The sequence below is a fragment of the Ahaetulla prasina genome, chromosome 3 (genome assembly GCF_028640845.1).
Source record: "Ahaetulla prasina isolate Xishuangbanna chromosome 3, ASM2864084v1, whole genome shotgun sequence".
Taxonomy (NCBI): Eukaryota; Metazoa; Chordata; class Lepidosauria; order Squamata; family Colubridae; genus Ahaetulla; species Ahaetulla prasina.
The window spans coordinates 218,301,986-218,324,551 of NC_080541.1; the positions used below are offsets into that span (position 1 = coordinate 218,301,986).

The window sequence follows — 22,566 nt, forward strand, 5'->3', positions numbered from 1 at the left end:
AGACTACCGTCTCTGGAAAATTATTTACAACTGCAGTGGTCAAACCTACATGCAGATGCCAATAGAAGGGAATGTGTGCAGTTCAGGGTTGAACTGTGGAGTCTTCGGTGCTCTCCAAACTTGCTTTGTTTTCAGAAATGATGTTACTTTAATGCAGGGTTCTCCAACCATGGCAACTTTTAAGACTTGTGGACTTCAACTCCCAGAATTCCTCAGCCAGCAAAGCTTCAACTTTGGGGGTTGAGGTCCACAAGTCTTAAAGTTGCCATGGTTGGAGACCCCTTGCTTTAATGGAACATCACCAAGCTTAAGAGAGCACCAAGAAATCTGTATATTGTGTAGAGATCAGCTTAAAACACCTTGGTTCTTGTGTATTTTGACGAAATTGTTGCTTAAGGCATCACTGTGACTTGTCTCACTCGTGCAAGGGAGCACCTTGGCTTTCTAACACCCATTATAAATATTTTTATAAAGCGCACACCATGTGCCTTGTTTGAAATACCCTACTGCCAATATACTGGAAGAAATGTGCAAATATATTACAAATTAACGAACACAGCCCAGAACCCCACCACAGTTCTTCCGCTGCTCTATAGACACTCTTTTTGTTGAACCCTGTGTTTTCGTTGGCAAGGGGATGCATCACGAAGGCGTCCGCCGCCTTTTGGGAGGGTGACGAACCCATCTGTGGCTCTGACTTTGCACCTGCCAGGAAGCTTCAGTTATCCAGTCGGGCACCCTCTGAGCCCTACGGAGCCCCTGGCTAAGCCAGCTTGCCTGATGTCAATTGGGTTTCGGTTGATCACCATATTCTTCATGCAACCCACAAACGGAGGATGACGCATATGGGATAGTGAAGGGAGTTCTGCAAAAGGAAAAAAAAACAAAAGTGGTTTTATGCACAGAAACCAGCAGGACTTGATGCAGAGATAATCTTGCTAGGGTCACTTTTGCATCAAGGGAGCATCAAGCCACTTGAGCCTTATCTGTGCTGCGCATTACATTCAGAATTACCTTTTTTTTTTTTTTTTTGAACCGGGTCCAAATTCTCCAAGTAGGTGGTTTGTCCAGAAAAAGCCAGCTTGGCCCATCGCCTCTCCAATCCTTTGTGATCCCACAAGATAACTCACCCCTTCCTTCCTCTTTCCCTCCTTCCCTTCCTTCCTGCCTTCTCCCCTTCTCTTTTATTTAACAGAATAACAGAGTTAGAAGGCACCTCGGAGGTCTTGTCCAACTCCCTGCTTAGGCAGGAAGCCCTATAGCAGTGTTGGCGAACCTTTTCAGCACCGAGTGCTGAAACAGGAGCGCGCGTGCAGGGGAGTGGAGAAACCGGAAGACCAATTCCCCAGTATGTGTGCATGTGCTGGGAAACTGAGCTTTTGGTTTCCAGCATGTCCGCCGGTCACCTGGTCGTCTAGTTTCTGGCACACGTGCGCGCAAACACCAGCTGGGTGGCACATGCATGCACCAGAAACCAGAAGCTCAGCTTCCCGGCGCGTGCATGCACACCGGGAAGCTGCTCTTCCAGTTTCCAGCACTCCTGCACGCAAGAAGACCAGCTGGCTGCCGCCCATTCGCGCACCGGAACCTGGAAGTACAACAGGTGATGGCTGGTGTGCCCAGAGAGATGGCTCTGTGTGCCACTTCCGGCAGGTATGACAAAGGTTTGCCATCACGGCCCTATACCATTTCAGACAAATGGTTGTCCAATCTCTCTGCAGGCTCCAGTGATGGAACACCCACAACTTCCAAAGGCAAGGCGTTCCACCAATTACTTGTTCTAACCGGCAGGAAATTCCTCCTTAATTCTAGATACTGTAGGTTCTCTCCTTGCTTATTTTCCATCTGTTACTTCTTGTCCTGCCTTCTAGTGCTTCGGTAAATAAGCTGATGCCCTCCTCTTAGTGGCAGCCCAGTGATGGCTTTCAAAAATTTGTACTACCGGTTCTGTGGGTTTGGCTTGGTGGGCGTGGCAGGGGAAGGTTACTGCAAAATCCCCATTTCCTCCTGATCAGTTGGGACTCAGTAGGCAGAGAATAGATGCGGGTGGGTTCAGTCAGAGGTGGTATTTACCAGTTCTCTGAACTACTCAAAATTTCTGCTACCGGTTCGCCAGAAATGGTCAGAACCTGCTGAAACCCATCTTTGTGGCAGCCCCTCAGATATTGGAACACTGTTCTGTCACCCCCTAGACCAGTGGTTCTCAACCTTTATAGTGCTGCGACCCCTTTAATACAATTCCCCACAATGTGGCGACCCCAACCACAGAAGGAGGAAAAAAAGCAGCAAACTCTTCTTTTGAATTTATCGCGCCTGAAGCCGTATTGGCTAGCGATCTGAACTGCTTGCAATTGCCTTGAGGACGGAGGCATTAAAGCGGAGACTCCTCCCCTATTAAATTTATCGCGCCTGAAGCCAGATGAGGCTAGCGATTGGGAGTGATTGCAGCTGGCTTCAGAGGGAGACATCAGAGCAAAGATTTCTCTCTTTTAATTCATCGCGCCTGAAGCCGAATTCGGCTAGCGATTTGAAGAGCCTGCAGCTGGTTTGTGGAGTCAACCATTGGAGCGTGTTTCTTCGACTCGCAATTATACTTTCCATATTTCCGATGGTCTTAGGCGACCCCTGGCAAATCGTCATTCGACCCCCAACGGGATTGCGACCCACAGGTTGAGAACCACTGCCTTAGACCTTATTTCTATTAAGAGCAGACACATCCAATTCCATCAACTGCTTCTCATATATTTTAGATTCCAACCCCCATCTTTATTGTCTGTAGGTCTAGAAAGTTTAAAAACCAATAATCTGGATACATCCATTTAATGGACTCCTGAATGTTCCAGTTCCTTAACCCACTCACCTGGCATCCCACCAAGATAAATGCTTGCTTTGTCCGAGGTACCATGGACTTCGTTTGGACCCACTGTGTAATTTGCCTTGGTATCCACATCCAGTTGGATCATGTTGCTTCCTTTGATGACTAGGAAAGAAAAACAAAGCGTGGCTCTATTTCATAATTCATGCAGCCCCCACTTGTTCCCGTATGCCAGAGGAATATGCAAGGAGACGATAAAATCGATCTAGTGCCACTGATACTGCTCTTTCCAACCCACTGCCCAATAACAGTTGGACTGCAGCCCCTCTTAATTACCAACAAGAGAGACCTCTATTAGCAAAGCACACTGAGCTGGACCAGGAACAAAGAATTAGTCTTTCTTTAAACCTGGGGACAGATGGATATGCATGATTTGCGAATGTTATAATGTTTTTTAATTAGTATCCAATAGCTCTGTGGGATCTGAATTGACTCCAAAGTCCTCAAAGAAGTGTGGCGGTCCAATTTTAGCCTCCCATCAACAACCACTTGATGAGGGGAAAGGTTTCATGAAATCGTGACTGCACCACTGATTTTACCGACATTACATCTAATTAAATTAACTTGTTTTATGCTTTTACACTACACTTGAGACAATATGTTGACTCAACACGTCAACTAGATCAGGGATGGTTAACCTTTTCTGGACCGAGTGCCCAAAGCATGCACACACATGCCCGAACCCCCAAAATGGGCTCCGCACATGACACATGCCCCCCCTTCCATGCGCCCCTGCATGTACGGCAGGGACCCGAAGATCAGCTGGACAGCGGGAGGCATGCGCAGCACAGCTGAACTGGGGCGATGGCTCGCGTGCCATCAGAGAGGGTGCTGCGTGCCACCTCTGGCACACGTGCCATATGTTGCCATCACGGAACTAGATCTTCAACGGATCAACAGCGTTCTACGAAGACACTATTTTGTGATTAGGCTCTGCAGTGTATTGTCAAGTCCCGTGTAAACATAAGTTGAGGAGTGGGGGAAGGAGAATGTTGTAGAATACAGAGTTTGGGGACCATCTCTGATGCAGTCGATTCCTTCCAAAAGAGACAAAAAAGATGAGATCCCTTGGGTTGGAAAGTAGCTCACCTGTGATTGAATGCCATTGGCCATCGCAGAGGGAAGGCTGGGACACAGAAGTGGAGAACTCTCCGGTTCCTGTATTTGCGGTCAGCGTAACCTAATGCAGAGAAATGATTTGGAGAACTTCATTTAGATGGCCGCAGGACGATGCCCCTGAAAAATCCGGTTTATTCTATCTGAGGGTCGGTTCTTCAATGAGAAGAACAATGCTAGCGAGGAAGTTCTCAGAAAGAAAGTCAGATCCTTACAGATCTACCCCACTACTATTATTTTCAATTTCCACTGGATGAAATTTATCATCGAGAATCTGTCTGGTCTTGTGGTTAAGGTACCAGGTCAGAAAACAAGAAACCATGAGGTGAAGCCCAACTTTAGCCATGGAAGCAGATGGATGACCTTGGGCCAGTCATTCCCTCTCAGCCCAATTCATTTCGCGGGGTGGTTGTAGGGAAAACAAGGAGGAGGGAAGTGTGTTGGAGAAGTTCCCTGCCTTGAGTTATTTGTAAAAAATAATAATGGTGGGCTATAAACAAACGAGTGTAAAACTCAAGCCTTTCATCCAATCTATAATCTTTCCTCGCGGCTGTTAGTACAATGTGGCCTCTTCATTTATTTTTTACGTTTTTATTACTGATATTTCTCTATCACCCTGCTTTGGAGCGTGGGTCATAAAAGAAAGCTTAGTTCCTCCTCAAAGCATCTTCCAGAGTCAATTTTTCATCTCTTTTCAGAATCCAAGTAAAGAGAAAATAATCCTTAAATGTGGAAGCAAGTTGTACCACAGAAGAAGGGCCAATACTGTAAAGGCCCCGTTGACACAATTCCTTCATAAACCGCACACTCAATAGGTCTTCTTCTCCAGGTCTTACAAGAAAGGCAATTCACTTTGGAACAAGTACTTCTCGAGATCTTCCATGGTTCATGTTCCTCCTCAACCTCCTCACTGTCCGAATCTGCTGCCAGCTCTGCTGGCTGCTGGTGGGCCACAATACTATTTGCCCAGCCTGAACTCTTGGCATGACTGGCTGGGGAATTCCGGAAGTTGAATTCCGCAGGTCTTAAAGCTGCCAACATTTAGAAACATGTTCTTCCTTGACAATGGATGGTACATTTTTCTACTGTCCTTGCCCAGGAACATATATGACAATTGTTCTGGTTTCCCTCAAAAGCTGTTCAAGATAATTTGTCTCTATTACTTTAAAAAACTCTTAGAAGTTCGTTACTCAATCGATCAAAATTTAGAACTCCGCCGCCTTCGACATGACCTGAGTATAACTCATAAAATCATCTGCTACAATGTCTTTCCTGTCGAAGACTACTTCAGCTTCAACCACAACAATACACGAGCACACAATAGATTTAAACTTAAAGTGAACCGCTCCAATCTTGATTGTAGGAAATATGACTTCAGTAACAGAGTTGTTCATGCCTGGAATGCACTACCTGACTCTGTGGTCTCTTCCCAAAATCCCCAAAGCTTTAACCAAAGACTATCTACTATTGACCTCACCCCATTCCTAAGAGGTCTGTAAGGGGCGTGCATAAGAGCACAAGCGTGCCTACCATTCCTGTCCTAATGTTCCCTTTGACTGTATCCAATTCGTATGGTTATTTCATGCTTATACTTATATATACTGTTGTGTTTGACAAATAAATAAAATAAAATAAATTAATCAATCAAGGAGGAATCAGTTAATCAATTTACCTTTTGGCTGTCAGTAGATAGCCTGAGATAGTTTGTCTTTCTTCCTATGTGAAATATCAGGCCAGATGAACTCCGGGGTCGTATCTCTAATGTCATCTCATAGTCTTGACCGATGGCTACTGACCTATCTGAGGGGAGAAGAGCAAATCTTTCACAAAAGGTTTGTGGGCAGGAACCAAACGTTAAAACTAAAACAATCCTGAAGGGAAGTGCCAAGAATGACCAAGTGTGAAAGGACAGACAACACTTAAAAAGTACCTAGTGTGATGTAGCCTCCTTCAATGGAGAAAAAAACGCCGGTTTCCAAAGGGCCCACATAACAAGGGGTCACAGCGAAGACACGGGAGGGTGAATTTAGAGGCTTTTTGTCCAGCTTTAGGTGCCTGAGGCAACCCTTAAAGCTACTAGCAGAAGCGTCCTGCAGAAAAGAATTAGATAACTTCTAATTAGAATTAGATAACGGTAGCTGGACATTTCCACTGTCTACACACTTTCCCCCAAAACTTGCAATTTCATGCTTTCTTTTACACTGGCTTACTTAAAGAACTCAAAGGGCCACCCATCTCCCATAGAGATCCCCAGGGTGGGCTCATGAATGCTAATAAAAACAATATAAAAACAAATCAAATCCTTCCCACCAGGCACCAGACCACCCAACTGTTGGTTCTGATCAGCGGTGAAATCTGAACCAGTTTACTACCGGTTCGGTGGCTGCGCATGCGCTCTGCGTGCCAAATGCGCACTGTGCGCGTTCATGCGCAGTGTGCGCCATGCATCAAATGCGAGGTGCGCACATGCGCAGTGCACGCCAAAAGGAGGCATGGGAAGGAAAGTAAGTAGAACAGCGTGTGCGGAGTGTCTGTGTGTGATCAGCTGTGGTGCGGGATCATAGGAGCCTTTTTTTAAAAACTTGTTTTAAAGGATTTTTTATTACCTATTCAGGCGAATAGGTAGTAAAAAAATGCTTTAAAATACTAAAAAAAAGGTTCCGATGATCCCGTGCCACAGCTGTGATCATCAGAGCCTTTTTTTTTACTTTTTTAAATGCATTTTTTTACTACCTATTCCTACCATTTGGGGGGAGGGGAAAGCGAGCCGGAAAGAAGTGGCAAGCGGGAAAGCGGGCGATCGAGCAATTAGGTGGGCATGGGGGGTGGGCAGGGATTTTTGCTAGGGCCTCTGGTAGCTGTTATTAACACAGTTGCTTGCAATTACTGCAGGTTCAAGTCCCACCAGACCCAAGGTTGACTCAGCCTTCCATCCTTTATAAGGTAGGTAAAATGAGGACCCAGATTGTTGGGGGCAATAAATTGACTTTGTATATAATATACAAATGGATGAAGATTATTGCTTAACACAGTGTAAGCCTCCCTGAGTCTTCAGAGAAGGGCGGGATATAAATGCAAATAAATAAAAAAAACCACCACCCACTGCCATCACTACTGAATCGGCCGAACCGTGAGCATTTCACTCCTGGCTCTGATCCAAAGACGCTTTTTTCAAAAGCCAACTGGACTTTGTTTTTCCCTTGAAGATGTTTCGCTTCTCATCCAAGAAGCTTCTTCAGTTCCAACTCCCACCATTCAGCCAGATCTGAAGAAGCTTCTTGGTTGACAAGCAAAACGTCTTCAAGGGAAAAAACAAAGGAAGTCCAGCTGCCTTTTGAAAAAGCACCTTTGAGATACCCATGACCTGGATGACTGAGAATCTCCATAGGCTTGTTGACTATGATTCAATCTCATCCTAGCCCAAGGACTGAGGAACAACCAGGTCTTTCTGGCCTTCCAGAATGCTAAAAAAGATTGGGAATGCCAGATGGGCAGCTATAAATTTGACAAATAAATAAATATATTCCAAGGGGCCAAGGCAACAGCAGTGAAGATGCCCCTTCAAGGTCCTATCAGATGACAATGTCTAAGGCAAGGGCCTTGGAGCGCCTCCACCCCATCTGATCTAGTATGATGCGCAGAAGGTGCCCCCTGGTCCTTCTAGGGTTTTAAAAAAGGATCACCTGAATTTTAAATTGCATCTAAAAAATAAGTGGGAGCCAGTGTAACTCATATAACAATAGTGTAACATAGGGGTAAAATGCTGCTGGCTCTACAAGGTTCATGGGAGCTGGTAGCGCCGGCGGTGGGTAGCTCGGAGAGCCGGTAGTGGCAGTGGCGGGAGGCTCCACCCCCCCCAAACCAGGATGTCATCACGTCCCAGTTTTGACCATCTGCACATGCACAGATGATGGTGCATGCGTGCACATCAGTGAGCTGGTAGGAAAAGTAAGTACAAGGGAAAATTATAAAGAACCCAGAAGCATGTAAACAGCTGCATTTTGCAGCTTCTGGATAGTCTTCAAGGGCAACTCCATACAGAGTGCATTCCAGCAGTCCAACACCGAAGTGACAAGGTGCAAGTGACTTATTAGGTTTCCTGGTTCAGGAATGGGTGCAATTCATAAAATTCTCTCCCTCTTCGTACCAGGGGTGAGTCTAGTTAAATGAACAAGCGGGTTCCAAGGTAGATTATTAGGGTCCTTACTGGTATATGAGCCTTGGCTTTGGCCAGTGGTGCTCCCCCCACATAAAAGGGGCCAGAGATCCCAAAGTTGACAGGGGTTGGCAGCAATTTCTCCAGGGATCTCAGTCCATCAATGACCAGCTGAACTCTGTTCCTATCTCTGCTGAAGAAGACCTGAAAATGATAAGAGATGCATGCAATTTTTCAACAGAATAGAACGCAATAGAATAGAATAGAAAATAGAATAGAATAGAATAATTAGAATACAATAGAATAGAAAATAGAATAGAAAACATAATAGAATAATTAGAATAGAATAGAAAATACAATAGAATAGAAAATAGAACAGAATAGACTAGAAAACAGAATAGGATAGAATTAGAATAGAATAGAATAATTAGAATAGAATAATTAGAATAGAATAGAATAATTAGAATATAGAATAGAATAATTAGAATAGAACAGAATAGAAAACAATAGAATAGAACAGAATAGAAAACAATAGAATAGAATAGAAAACAGAATAGAATAGAATAATTAGAATAGAATACAATAGAAAACAGAATAGAATAGAATAATTAGAATAGGATAGGATAGGATAGGATAGGATAGGATAGGATAGGATAGTTGATAACGCACTGAACCATCTAGCCAAGGAGTCGATGCCATATCCTATCCGATGCTAATTCACGAAAACCACTCTTGGCTCAGTGTTAATCTAGAGGAAAACGAAGGCATTTGACACAGAAGAGATTAGCAAAATGTGCCTATTTCCCCTTTCCTTACCGTGTGCCATCTGCCGTCGTGGTATTTTTCTTTGGTCCGGAGTCTCAGTTTATGTCCGTTGGTATCAGCCAAAAGCACCAAGCGTCCATTGGAGACAAAAAGGGAGAAGAGGGAGCCCAGGGATTCATTAGCCATGTAGAAAAGCAGCCCGCTGGAGGAGTTCAATCTCAACTCCAGGGAGAAATGAAACCTGTTGAAGAAGCATCGATTGTCATTCAAGCTTTCTGACGTCTGGATTGGAGTTCAGAAGGTCAGTGAATAGAGTACAGGTTGTCCTTGACTTATCACCATTCGTTTAATGACCGTTCAAAGTTATGACGGTACTGGGGAAAAAAATGGCACATTTTTCATGTGATCAAAATTCAGGCATGTATTTATGTTTGTTGCATTGCCCCGGCTCATCTGCTGGCTTCCCACAAACAAAGCCAAGGGAGGAAGCCAGATTTGCTTAACAACCACATGGTTCACTTAACAACTGCAGTGATTCTCTTAACAACTGTGGCAAAAAAGGTCGTAAAATGAGGCACAACTCATTTAACAATCACCTGGCTTAGTATGACGACCTGGGGCCTGGCACACAGGTAGCTGGCAGTTCAAACTGCCCCCTTTATTGCTCCAAATTTTCCCAAATACTCCCACGTTCCCATGTTTCTGGCAAGTCCCAGAGCAAAGTGATGACAATCCGCCACACACATCTCAAGCAGCCTCTGGCTGCAAATAGTCCAGCCCAGCGCTGCCTACACCAAGGCTGCACAGCAATAGGGCCTCTGTGGCTCAGACTGGTAAGACAGTCTGTTATTAACACAGCTGCCTGCAATTACTGCAGGTTCTAGTCCCACCAGGCCCAAGGTTGACTTAGCCTTCCATCCTTTATAAGGTAGGTAAAATGAGGACCCAGATTGTTGGGGGAAATAAGTTGACTTTGTATATAAATATACAAATAGGATGAAGACTATTGCTAACATAGTGTAAGCCGCCCTGAGTCTTCGGAGAAGGGCGGGATATAAATGCAAATAAAAAAAAAATCCAGCGGGGCAAATCAAGGGGTTCAGGAAACAAAGGATCCAGTTAATTAGTCCAGAAAGCCAGAAAGAACACAAGGACTCTTGGAAAGTTCCAACGTCGGCACTCAACACTTCAGGAACTCAGCATTTGTTCCCGACAAATGCCCCTCTTCAAAGTGTCTCCTTTAAGTCTCATTCCCCAGGTGTGCCTTGTGAAGATAGGCGGGGCACCCTTCTCTCTAGTAGCCTGCTCAGTCTGCGCTATTCTCACCTTCTTTCCACTCTCTGTGCTCTTGCATCAGGAGGGGGTGGTCCTTGCTCCTCATCTGAGCTGCCTCTCATGTTCATCCTGCCCCGGTTCCTCCCTGTCTACAAGCTGTTCTAATCCTGAAAGGCCCTGGCCTTCCCCATTTCCCTCCAAAGCCAACGAAGCTGCCCCCTCAATCTCTGTTGGCTCAAGTTCCAGCTCATCTTCCCCCCACAGATTCAGGCTCCGACGGGGACATGACACTTAGCAACAAAACATTTTTGGGTTCAATTGTGGTTGTTAAATCGAGGACCTGAGGCTTTTTCATTTGACGGCCGTCTCCAGGAGAGCTTTTTACCAGGTTCGCCTGGTCCGCCAGTTGCGCCCCTTTCTAGACCGGGATGCCCTATGCACGGTCACTCACGCCCTCGTGACGTCTCGTCTGGATTACTGCAATGCTCTCTACATGGGGCTCCCCTTGAAGGGCATCCGGAGGCTCCAGTTAGTTCAGAATGCGGCTGCGCGGGTGATAGAGGGAGCCCCTCGTGGCACCCATGTGACACCTCTCCTGCGCAGACTGCACTGGCTACCTGTGGCTTTCCGGGTGCGCTTCAAGGTGTTGGTAACTATCTTTAAAGCGCTCCATGGCATAGGGCCGGGCTATTTACGGGACCGCCTGCTGCTACCGAATACCTCTCACCGACCGTGCGCTCTCACAGAGGGACTCCTCAGGGTGCCATCGGCTAGGCAGTGCCGTCTGGCGACACCAGGGAAGGGCCTTCTCTGTGGGGGCTCCACCTCTGGAACGAACTCCCCAGGACTTCGTCAACTTCCGGACCTCCGAACCTTCCGCATGAGCTTAAAACACATCTATTCGTTTGCAGGACTGGACTAGGTTTTTAAATGTAGATTTTAATGGGTTTTATTATATATATTGTTTTTAATTATCTGGCTGCATTTAATAAGTTTTTTAATGGATATTTTATTTTTGTATTTATATGTATTTTATTTGCCTGTGAACCGCCCTGAGTCCCTAGGGAAATAGGGCGGTATATAAATTTGAATAAATAAATAAATAAAATAAATAAATTTTTCGCCTCCCTATTTTTTTATTTATTTTTTAGTCTGAAATACAGTGTCAGAAAGACTTTCCAAGCAAGAAGAAAAAATACATTTCGCTTTTCAATGTTTACCTTTCTTGTAAAATTCCTGGTATTTTATTGTACTCTAAGCGGCTGACAGGGGATCCACCAAACTGGAAGGCATCTTTAATAGCTTTGGGCTCTTTAAGCAGGTGGCAATTTGTGTCCTTCAGCATTGTCTTGCTTGGTACCTGCAGAGACATAATTTGTAATTCACAGTCCAGAAGTTGGTAATAGAAATAGAAATGGAAATGGAAATGGAATAGCAATAGAGAGAATAGAATAGGATAGGATAGAATGGAATGGAACGGAACGGAATAGAATAGAATAGAACCAAAGGTGGTATTCAGCTGGTTTGGACCAGTTTGAGTGAACTGGTAGTGGTGACCTGCGGATGGACCTGCCCACCGCCTGGGCGCAATCCCGTCCTATATCGCTGTGTTTTTGACATTGCATGCATGTGCAGATGGTGCGTGTGGATTGCCATGTGGTTTGACGCTGCATGTGTGGACGGTGCGCATGAGTGAATTGCCATGTTTGGTCATGCTACACGCATGCACAGATGCTCACATTTCCGGTGCTGGGCAAATCGGTTGCTAAAGTATGTGAATCCCACCTCTGAACAGAACAGAATACAGAACAGAACAGAATAGAGAACAAAACAGAATAGAGAACAGAACAGAACAGAATTCTTTATTGGCCAAGTGAGATTGGACACACAAGGAATTTGTCTCCAGTGCATAAGCTCTCAGTGTACATAGAAGCAACAAGTAATAAATCATGATCACAGTCATTGAAAAAAATACACTCATCATACATCATAAGATACACTTAGTGATAGTCATAGGATACTAATCAGCAATCAATTTAAATCATACTAGGGTACTAAATAAAACAATATAAATCATAAAATACAAGCAACAAAGTTATAGTCATAAGGAGATAGGTAATAGGAAAGATTGTGATTGATTTCCCATTGAAACATGACTTGAATTTAAACTTTTACATTTTGGGCCCATAGATCTGTTAATCGCTTCACACCTTGGTAACATCCAACAGTAAGGGCTCCTAATACCTAAATGCTAAATGCCTGCTTTGTTTGCTGTTAAAAAAAGCCACAGAGATTTATTACAGCTAACATCAAAAACATCATTAAAAAAGGACAACAAAGAATGTTCTTTCTGCGCCAACTCAGTAAGCTCAAACTGCCCAAGGAGCTGCTGATCCAATTCTACAGAGGAATTATTGAGTCTGTCATTTGCACCTCTATAACTGTCTGGTTCGGTTCTGCAACCCAACAAGAAAAACACAGACTTCAGAGGATAATTAGAACTGCAGAAAAAATAATTGCTACCAACCTGCCTTCCATTGAGGACCTGTATACTGCACGAATCAAGAAGAGGGCCGTGAAAATATTTACAGACCCCTCGCATCCTGGACATAAACTGTTTCAACTCCTACCCTCAAAACGACGCTATAGAGCACTGCACACCAGAACAACTAGACACAAGGACAGTTTTTTCCCCGAAGGCCATCACTCTGCTAAACAAATAATTCCCTCAACACTGTCAGACTATTTACTGAATCTGCACTACTATTAATCGTTTCATAGTTCCCATCACCAATCTCTTTCCACTTATGACTGTATGACTATAACTTGTTGCTGGCAATCCTTATGATTTATATTGATATATTGACCATCGTTTGTGTTGTAAATGTTGTACCTTGATGAACGTATCTTTTCTTTTATGTACACTGAGAGCATATGCACCAAGACAAATTCCTTGTGCGTCCAATCACACTTGGCCAATAAAAATTCTATTCTAAAAAAAAAAAATTCTATTACTATTGGGTAGAAATAAATGCAGGTCATCTGCGAGTCACGACAGTTCATTTAGTGACTGTTCAAAGTTATGCTGACAGTGAAAAATGTGACTTCTGACTGTTTTCACAACACGTGAACATTGCAGCACCCCCATGGTCATGTGATCAAAATTTGGGTGCTTGGCAACTGGCATGTATGTAAAACGATTGCAGTGCCCCAGGGTCACGTGATCCCCTTTTGTGACCTTCTGACAAGCAAAGTCAATGGGGAAGCCGGGCTACTAACAACCGGGCTACTAACTTAACCACTGCGGTGATTCACTTAACAAGAAAGGTCATAAAATGGGGCAAAAGTCACTGAACAACTGCCTTGCTTAGCAGCAGAAATTTTGGGCTCAATTGCAGTCATAAATAGAGGACTACCTGCCTGCTTTCGTACAACTGAAATAAGGGAACTCAGTATATTATTTGTTCTTTGGACAACACGTAAAGACAGGCACCAGCAGGCAAAAGTGAATTGCTGTTCTAGACATTTCTTTGGGTCCTGAGTTCAATATAAATTGAACTGATTGAAAATATACTGATTGAAATATGATTGAACTGATTGAACTGATTGAAAATATTTTATATTGAAAATATAAATTGAACAGCAACTTTGTTGCTGGCAATCCTTATGATTTATATTGATATATTGATCATCAATTGTGTTGTAAATGTTGTACCTTGATGAACGTATCTTTTCTTTTATGCACACCGAGAGCATATGCACCAAGACAAATTCCTTGTGTGTCCAATCACACTTGGCCAATAAAAATTCTATTCTATTCTAAATAAAGCCAGGGGTCTGCAACCTTGGTCCCTTTAAGACTTGTGGACTTCAACTCCCAGAGTTCCTCAGCCAGCTTTGCTGGCTGAGGGACTCTGGGAGTTGAAGTCCACAAGTCTTAAAGGGACCAAGGTTGGAGGCCCCTGAATAAAGCAGAAGCTAAATGTACAACTTGATCTTCCGTAATAGCCTTCATAATGGGTGTGGATTATTCCATTCCTGAAATCAAGCCAAATGCTCTTAGGACAATGAAATTTGGATTTTAAAGATTTCTATCTCAGTCCAGAGTCCTCTGAGCTTAGCTGTTTTCCTGCAGACGTTTCATTACCCAACTGGGTAACATCATCAGTGCTAGAAGAGAGTGGAATTCGCTTTGCTTCTAGTATTGATGTTATGTTACCTAGTTTGGGCAATGAAATGTCTCTAGAGAAACAACCAAGCTCAGAGGGCCCCAAGGGTTCCACCAAGAGTTCAGTCTCGAGCTACAACTCTTCTCTTCTCTTGTATTTCCATCACCTTCGGTTTCCACCTGCTCTTCTTCTCTGGCGCTCTCATCTGCTGAGGTTGCCGATCTCCGGGGCAGTTCATGGTCACATTGAAACTCTCGGTGCTCTGCTGCAGATCCACAACTGCCTGAGCTTCCAATCTCCTAGTTCAGAAAGGAAAAGAAGATTAACAGCTGTCGGGGGGGGGGGGGAACCACAACAGATGACTTTTGACTACTACAAAAATATCTACGGTAATTCAGTAGTTGTACTGAATTGTAAATAGAATATTCTCGGAAGATCTTATGCAAGAAAGACTTGGGGGGGAAATGGGGTGATTATATGGTTTATAGAAGCTATAAGGGAGATATTCTCTGACTTGGATTGGATTTTTATGCATTAACTGGTTTTAAATACTTTAGGATTAATCTGTTCTATTGACTTATATATTTTATTACTGTTAATTGTTAATTTTTTTTGAAGGATTTTGGTTATGTAAGGAGGAAGTCAGAGCTAGAGAGGGAAAATTGGTATAATAGTTTTTTTTTGGGGGGGGGGGATTTTTTTTTAGCATACCGTATATACTCGAATATAAGCCGATCCGAGTATAAGCCGAGGTCCCCAATTTTACCCCAAAAAACTGGGGTAAACTGGGGACTCGAGTATAAGCCGAGGGTGGGAAATGAGGCAGCTACCGGTCGGGGAAACCCTCCCTCCCTCAGCCGAGAAGGCTGGCGGCTCCCCCGCCCCGTCCTCTCACTGCACCGGCAGGGCTTCCCCGCGCTAATGCAAAAGCCCGCCAAGTTTGTGCCATCCGGTATAATGTGAAAAAAAGAAGAAAAAAAAAACCTCGAGTATAAGCCGTATATACTCGAGTATAAGCCGAGGGGACGTTTTTCAGCACAAAAAACGTGCTGAAAAACTCGGCTTATACTCGAGTATATACGGTATGTTTGTTTTATTTTTAACTATACCTTGTGTTTGTTCCGGGAAGTCGGGGGGGGAGGGGGGTTTGTGAAGGGAGGGGGGGGGAAAGGGGAAAAAATTTTTTGTAAAACTTTTTGAATAAAAAAAAAAGTATCTACAGTAATTCAAAACCTCAATGAGCCCAATAGTTAAAGTTTGTGAAGAAGGAAAGAAAGCTGGAGGAAGGTTCTGTTATGGCCTGCCAGCGGCTGGCAGAGCTGTCAGCAGATTCGGACAGTGAGGAGGTTGGGGAGGAACATGGGTCAGTCTTGGAGTCTGGGGAAGGCTCTGAGGAGGGCTCTGGGGAGGGCTCTGCGTCAGAGGCAGAGAGGGGGCCAGGGCCGGATCCCAGTTATCAGCTGCCTTCGGAGTCAGGCATCAGTGAGGCAGATGAACAGCTGGAGCCTGTTCCCAGCGTGCGCATGCACAGAGTTGCCAGATGAAGGGAACAGCTAAGGAACAAGGGTCGACTCAGGAGTAAAGCCACAGGTGGACAATGAATGGCCCCTCCCAAAGGGAATAAAAGAGGAGCGAAAGGGGAGTGGAGTTTGCAGGAGATAATTAGTTCATTCTTGCCAAGTATTGTGGCGTCTGAAAGATATCAGCCTGGCCACTCTCCAAGCCTGATAAAGGTCGGTAATTGTGAACTATCTTGAAAGACTGTGGGAAAGGAAAGACTTTGCTGGAGAGGAATTCACTATAAATTAAATAAATGGGGTTTATTGGGATGAGGACTTGGCTTCATGCTGCTGGGGAAGCCTAGGTCAGAACAGGTACAAAAAAGGACACGACTGAAGCACCGGCTCACCTCTTGATGAAGACATTGCTAATGCAGCCTGTAAGGTTGCCAATGTTGCTGAGGTTGGGCAAACCTCCCAGGTGAAAAACGCCCAACTTAGCTTCACGCTTTTGCCTCCTCTCCCGATTCAGCCCGGCTGTGGATCCCTGAAGCTGATCATCTACATACATCCGGACCCTACAACAAAAATGTTGTGTGTTTCAAGATGGGGAGATCAAGATGGGGGAGCGGATAAGATAAACATGCGATGCAAAAGGGTGGTACCCCGCAGAATCACTGTAGATAGCCACGTAGTGGCTGGTGTCGTCAGCGTAGGCATTCTTGGTGGTAAGCTGCGTGGACAGGACATTGGCAGCCACACGGCCATCTTGCAAGGAAACCTGGCAGCTCCCTTCCTAGAGAGAGAGAGAGAGAGAGAAAGGATAATATATTGCTGCTGGAGAACCTTGACTCTTTGAAAGCAGTTCATTGGGCGTTAAAATATGCAATTCTTCGAAGGCGCCTAAAGGGTGGCTCAGAGTGATCAGGATGTCATTAACATCCCTCATGGACACCCATGAAGGGCAAAAGAAGCCACCATCTTTCCAGTTTAGAATATCTCACTCAGATAATAGAAGGATGGATGGATGGACGGGATAGATAGATGATAGATAGATAGATAGATAGATAGATAGATAGATAGATAGATAGATAGATAGATAGATAGATAGATAGATAGATAGATATAGACAGAGAGAGAGAGAGACAGACAGACGGACAGATAGATAGACAAACATAGCTTACGATAGATGATACAGATAGATAGATGATAGAAAGTGAGAGATAATAATAAATAGATAGATAGATAAGATAGGTAGGTAGGTAGGTAGATATGGATGGATAGATATAGCTATAGATGATAAAAGCTAGATAGCTAGAGATAAGTTATACATAGATAACAGAGGTAGATGATAGAGATAGAGAGAAGCGATAGAGATAATGATAGAGAGATAGAGACAGATGATAGATAGATGATATGGATAGCTAGATTGATATATATAGCTAGAGATGATAAAAGCTAGAGATAGCTAGATAGCAGATAGAGAGAAGCGATAGAGATAATGATACAGACGATAGATGATAGAGAGATAGATGATAGAGATATGATGGAGATAGAGATAGATAGATACAGATGATATAGATAGGCAATAGATAGATGATATATAGATAAGAGATAGTTAGATAGATACCAATAAAAGAAGAGTGAAGTTGATGAGTCTTGTAAAGAGAGTCTCAGGTGGGACAAATATAAGGAGAAAGTATACTGTCCCTCCTTGAGATACAGCTGTTAGTTAAAACCCCCCATCTGTCTCTTTTCTTAAGAATGCAAAACATCCCATTGACAGTCTTTCCAGTTACACAAACAGCATCTAACCAGCATCTAACATTGTCTTTTTCCTACGCTTCTGGATGCCAGTTAAGAGTTATTTCTCACCATTCGGCCAATACTAGATACAGGAGACTATTATTTTAGGACGCAATTCCTTCAAGACCCAAACGGCCTACCTTTGTATCATGGTGATAGAGCAAGCCACGACTCTGACTGGTACGGAAGCTAAAACCAGTGTAGAAGTCTTCCAACGGAGGGACGTTCCTCAGGGAGAGAGTCAAGTAGCCGGAGCCATGAAGTTTCACAGAACGAGCCACCTGGAAAAGGACAGGTACAACACCCATTGAAGTGGGTTATCCTTAGATCGAACAAAAAACAAAACAACAACCAGAGCTACCAAAAAGAACAGATTGATGCACTGACCCTGGTGGGGATGGAGAATCACAACATCAAAGAAGATTACCAACAACTAATAGAGTTTAACAGGTGGATGGAACTACACAGGTAAGTGGTAAGTGTACAGATAAAGTAAGGTGTCTCAGTGATTGTTATGAACAGTCAAAAGTTTCTTAGCGGCAATAGGCCAAGCAGTAATAGTATCTGGATGCTGGTAGTAGAAGAGACTGACAACCATTTGTTTGGAATGGTATAGGACCATGACGGCGAACCTATGGCAAGTGTGCCACAGGTGGCACGCAGATCCGTCTCTGCGGACACACAAGCTGTCGCCCCAGCTCAGCTTTGCCACGCCTGTGTGCACGTCTCCCATCAGCCGGCTGGTTTTCGGGTCTCTGCTACGCATGTGCATGGGGTGGGGCGCATGCGGGAGATGCGTGTGCATGCGCAGGGGTTGGGTCACGTGCATGTGTGGGGCGCATGCAAGGGGTCATGCATGCATGTGTGGAAAGGTGCACACAGGGGGCTGCGCACGCATGTGGGAGAGTGGGGCACACCTGGGGGGGCTGCACATGCATGCGTGAGGGGTGAGGCACATGGGGGTCACACACACATGCGTTGGGGGTGGGGCGCACAGGGGGTCACGCGCACATTGCATTACGGGTGTGCACTTTCGGCACTCGCCACTGAAAAGGTTGGTCATCAGTGGTATAGGATCTCCTGCTTGAGCAGGGGTTGGACTAGAAGTTTTTATTGTTATAGGAGAAGCTTCAATTGGAGTAGGGAGTCAGATTACTGCTTTACCTCCAGAGAGAAAACTGGCAGTGCTTAAATACTGAATGCAGATAGTAGTCCTTGACTCATGGCCGTTTGTTCAGAGATCGTTCGAAACTATGATGGAGCTGAATGATGGGACTTAGGACGGGTGTTCAAAGTTACATGGGTTTCCCACGGTCATGGGATTTTGATCTGGGTTCCTGGCAACCCGTTCGCACCGACACTGGGGTGGCCAATTCCCCAAAACTTTCTCAAAGCATCAAGAGGGAAGATCACAAGTTTGCTTCCTTCCTCTGGCACAGAACGCACATCCCCCTGCCCTCCACTGGTTGGGAAGTATCAGCTTTTTGAAATTGACTGATTGAGTAGAGATGGTGAAATTAACTGCTTTGATTAGAGATAATGGACTAGATAGGCTTTATAAGAGACTGGAAACCTTGTGGACTTTCTACGCGCTAAATACAATAACAGATGGTTAACAGAGGGATTTGAAGATGAGTGTAATGATTAGTTCAACCTGTTGACAGCTCTATCTATCTATCTATCTATCTATCTATCTATCTATCTATCTATCTATCTATCTATCTATCTATCTATCTATCTATCTATCTATCTTTGTCTGTCTGCCTGTCTACCCACCTTCCTACCTGTAAAAGGGGAACAGAATTTACTGCTTTTTTCTTTCAGGATCCAGCCAGGGTGGAGCTTACATGTTAAATTGACCTTTTTCCTCCTTTTTAATACACTTTTTGTTGTTGTTGTTGTTAGGGTTGAATGTATGTTTTTCTTTTGTTTAGTTTTGTTTGTTTGACTATTTTATTTTTACTTTATTTTCTATGATAAAACAATACATTTACATTTTTTTTAAAAAAAGTATAACTTTCTAACATATAAACGAGACGGGATCCAGTGCACTGTAGTGGAGAAATTCAAGCTTGAAACAAAGCTCAGATCATTGGGAGCTGTGCTTTCTTTCTCCAATCCAGCGTGCCAGTGCTATGACAGAACACAGCTGCCTGTCCTCTTTCAGTAGGCAGCTCTTTCGTTCTGTTTGTTTAGAGACCGCACCTTGGAAGGCCGGGAAAGTGATTGTTCAGCGAGGCGATCACATGGGAGCGTCATAGAACAACCTTACCCACTGATAACTGTGATGGGCAGGCTCCATTACGGTTAGAAGTAGAGGTCTAGCTCAGCGGTGGGTTTCACATATTCTTACCACCGGTTTGCCACGTGTGTGCACGCTCGATTTGCTCGTGCATGCATGGAAGGCGCGTGCAAGCGAAGCAAGTGTGCCCACATGTGGCAAACTTCCGTGCATGTGCCCGGCCTCGAAAACATGGCTAAATAGGACAGCATTACTTCCAGGTGGGTGGGTGGGTTCAGGTGGGTGGGCGGGTTCAGGCGGGTTGCTATCGGTTTGCCCGAATCAGTCCGAACCGGCTGAATACTACCTCTGGTCTACCTGTTGTAACAAAGCTGGCTTTTTCCCAAGCTGTGTGCTACGATAAAGAGGTCCATCAATGCATCTTCTTACCAGGAGGTCCAAGGTGCAGCCGTAACTCACTCCGATGGTGTTCATGCGTTTTAAGTCCACGTATTTGCCCAGAGCTTTCAGTCCTTTCATGCAACCTCTGATGGAGCCTCCTTTGGGGAACATTTTCTTCAGTCTGAAAAAACGTGTGAAGTGGAGCAAAGGATATTTGTGTTTTTTAAAGGATCAAAGTCTTTAGAACTTGGGGAGGAATCAGAAAGCATGTAGGTAGAGAGGATTTGGGCAGATGGGTGGATTAAGGAGCAGAAGGAACAAAAACGACCAGCTAAATGTTCCTTTTCCATATATCCCAGCTGCCAAAGCAGAATGAAAAGACTGGTTTAAATGAAGTCCTGACCCCAACTGACCCTAGACACATTACAACATAATACAAACTGTAGACACAAAGGAAACAAAGTTCCACCTGCAACTGTGAATACCAGAAAATCTTACTTTTCGGGCAGGATGGAAGTGGGCACGCCCCCTAAATAATAAGAGGTGGCCCCATGCAGAAGGTTTTCTTGTTCAATCATGAAGACGGTCGATTGCTCCAGACGGACCAGAACGCGATCCTTGGAACCCATTTTGAGGAGAAACAGCTGGATCTGGAATTAGACCAAGCAGAAATGTCCATGGAACTGCTCGCTCGCAAAAGAGACATTCAAGATTCAGACGTTCTTCTCAAAGTATCTCCTATCTAAAAACTAAGGAGACCACCACACTCTAGAACAGGGGTCTCCAACCTTGGCAACTTTAAGACATGTGGACTTCAACTCCCAGAATTCCACAGCCGGCAAAGCCGACTGAGGAATTCTGGGAGTTGAAGTTCACAAGTCTTAAAGTTGCCAAGGTTGGAGACCCCTGCTCTAGAAGAGAGTGCAGAGAAGAGCAACCAAGATAAGTTTCAATTTACTTTATTGTCATTGCACCTCATATAACGAAATTAAATAACATCTTCAATGTACATCATACATAAGAAAACTATAAAAAAAATAAAACAAAAATAGACATCCTTCACATTCTACACAATTGAATTGGAAACCCCTGATACTGCATTAATATTGCACTATACAGTAGAATTCAACATAGTTACTGCTCTGGGATAGGATAGGATAGGATAGGATAGAATTAGAATTAGAATTAGAATTAGATTAGACTAGACTAGACTAGAACAGAACAGAACAGAACAGAATAGAATTCTTTATTGGCCAAGTGTGATTGGACACATAAGGAATTTGTCTTAGGTGTATATGCTCTCAGTGTACATAAGAAGAATAAAATACATTCATCAAGAACAAAAAGATACAACACTTAGTGATAGTCAAGATTACTAATAAGCTATCAAATTGTACTAGGAAACAAATAAACACAAGAACAACTAGACACAAGAACAGTTTTTCCCCGAAGGCCATCACTCTGCTAAACAAATAATTCCCTCAACACTGTCAAACTATTTACTGAATCTGCACTACTATGAATCTTCTCATAGTTCCCATCACCAATCTCTTTCCATTTATGACTGCATGACTATAACTTGTTGCTGGCAATCCTTATGATTTATATTGATATATTGACCATCAATTGTGTTGTAAATGTTGTACCTTGATGAACGTATCTTTTCTTTTATGTACACTGAGAGCATATGCACCAAGACAAATTCTTTGTGTGTCCAATCACACTTGGCCAATAAAAATTCTATTCTAAAAAAATTCTATTCTAAAAACAATATAATTGAAAGATACAAGCAGTATGGTTATAGTAATAAGTGGGAAGAGATAGATACTAGTAAAGAAGGGAAATATAAATCGTAAGGATACAAGCAACAAAGTTACAAGTCATACAGTCATAAGTGGAAGGAGATGAGTGATAGGAACGATGAGAAGATTAATAGTAATGCAGCCTTAGTGAATAGTTTGACAGTGTCGAGGGAATTATTTGTTTAGCAGGGTGAGGGCGTTTGGGAAAAAAACTGTTCTTGTGTCTAGTTGTTCCGGTGTGTAGTGCTCTGTAGTGTCGTTTTGAGGGTAGGCGTTGAAACAGTTTATGCCCAGGATGTGAGGGGTCTCTAGATATTTTCACAGCCCTCTTCTTGACTCGTGCAGTATACAGGTCCTCAATGGAAGGCAGGTTGGTAGCCATTATTTTTTTCGCAGTTCTAATTATCCTCTGAAGTCTTGTTGGGTTGCAGAGCCAAACCAGACAATTATGAAGCTGTTTTTCAGCCTATTTGTCCTTGT

The 22,566-nt window shown here is 43.9% G+C and overlaps 1 protein-coding gene across 1 annotated transcript in view; it reads right to left on the bottom strand.

The window, feature by feature from the left end:
* Positions 1–42: 42 nt before the first annotated feature.
* LAMA5 (laminin subunit alpha 5) overlaps positions 43–22,566 on the bottom strand; it is a 295,290-nt gene continuing 272,766 nt past the window's right edge. Inside the window, exons 71-84 of the mRNA XM_058176711.1 lie at positions 20,783–20,934; positions 20,333–20,465; positions 17,802–17,942; positions 16,521–16,651; positions 16,266–16,433; positions 14,523–14,655; positions 11,408–11,547; positions 8,964–9,153; positions 8,199–8,351; positions 5,922–6,081; positions 5,664–5,791; positions 3,965–4,055; positions 2,861–2,980; positions 43–865 (exon numbers count right to left, since the gene is read on the bottom strand). Coding sequence (XP_058032694.1) covers positions 723–865; positions 2,861–2,980; positions 3,965–4,055; positions 5,664–5,791; positions 5,922–6,081; positions 8,199–8,351; positions 8,964–9,153; positions 11,408–11,547; positions 14,523–14,655; positions 16,266–16,433; positions 16,521–16,651; positions 17,802–17,942; positions 20,333–20,465; positions 20,783–20,934 — 1,983 coding nt within the window. The 3' untranslated portion in view covers positions 43–722. The remainder of the gene's footprint in view (positions 866–2,860; positions 2,981–3,964; positions 4,056–5,663; positions 5,792–5,921; positions 6,082–8,198; positions 8,352–8,963; positions 9,154–11,407; positions 11,548–14,522; positions 14,656–16,265; positions 16,434–16,520; positions 16,652–17,801; positions 17,943–20,332; positions 20,466–20,782; positions 20,935–22,566) is intronic.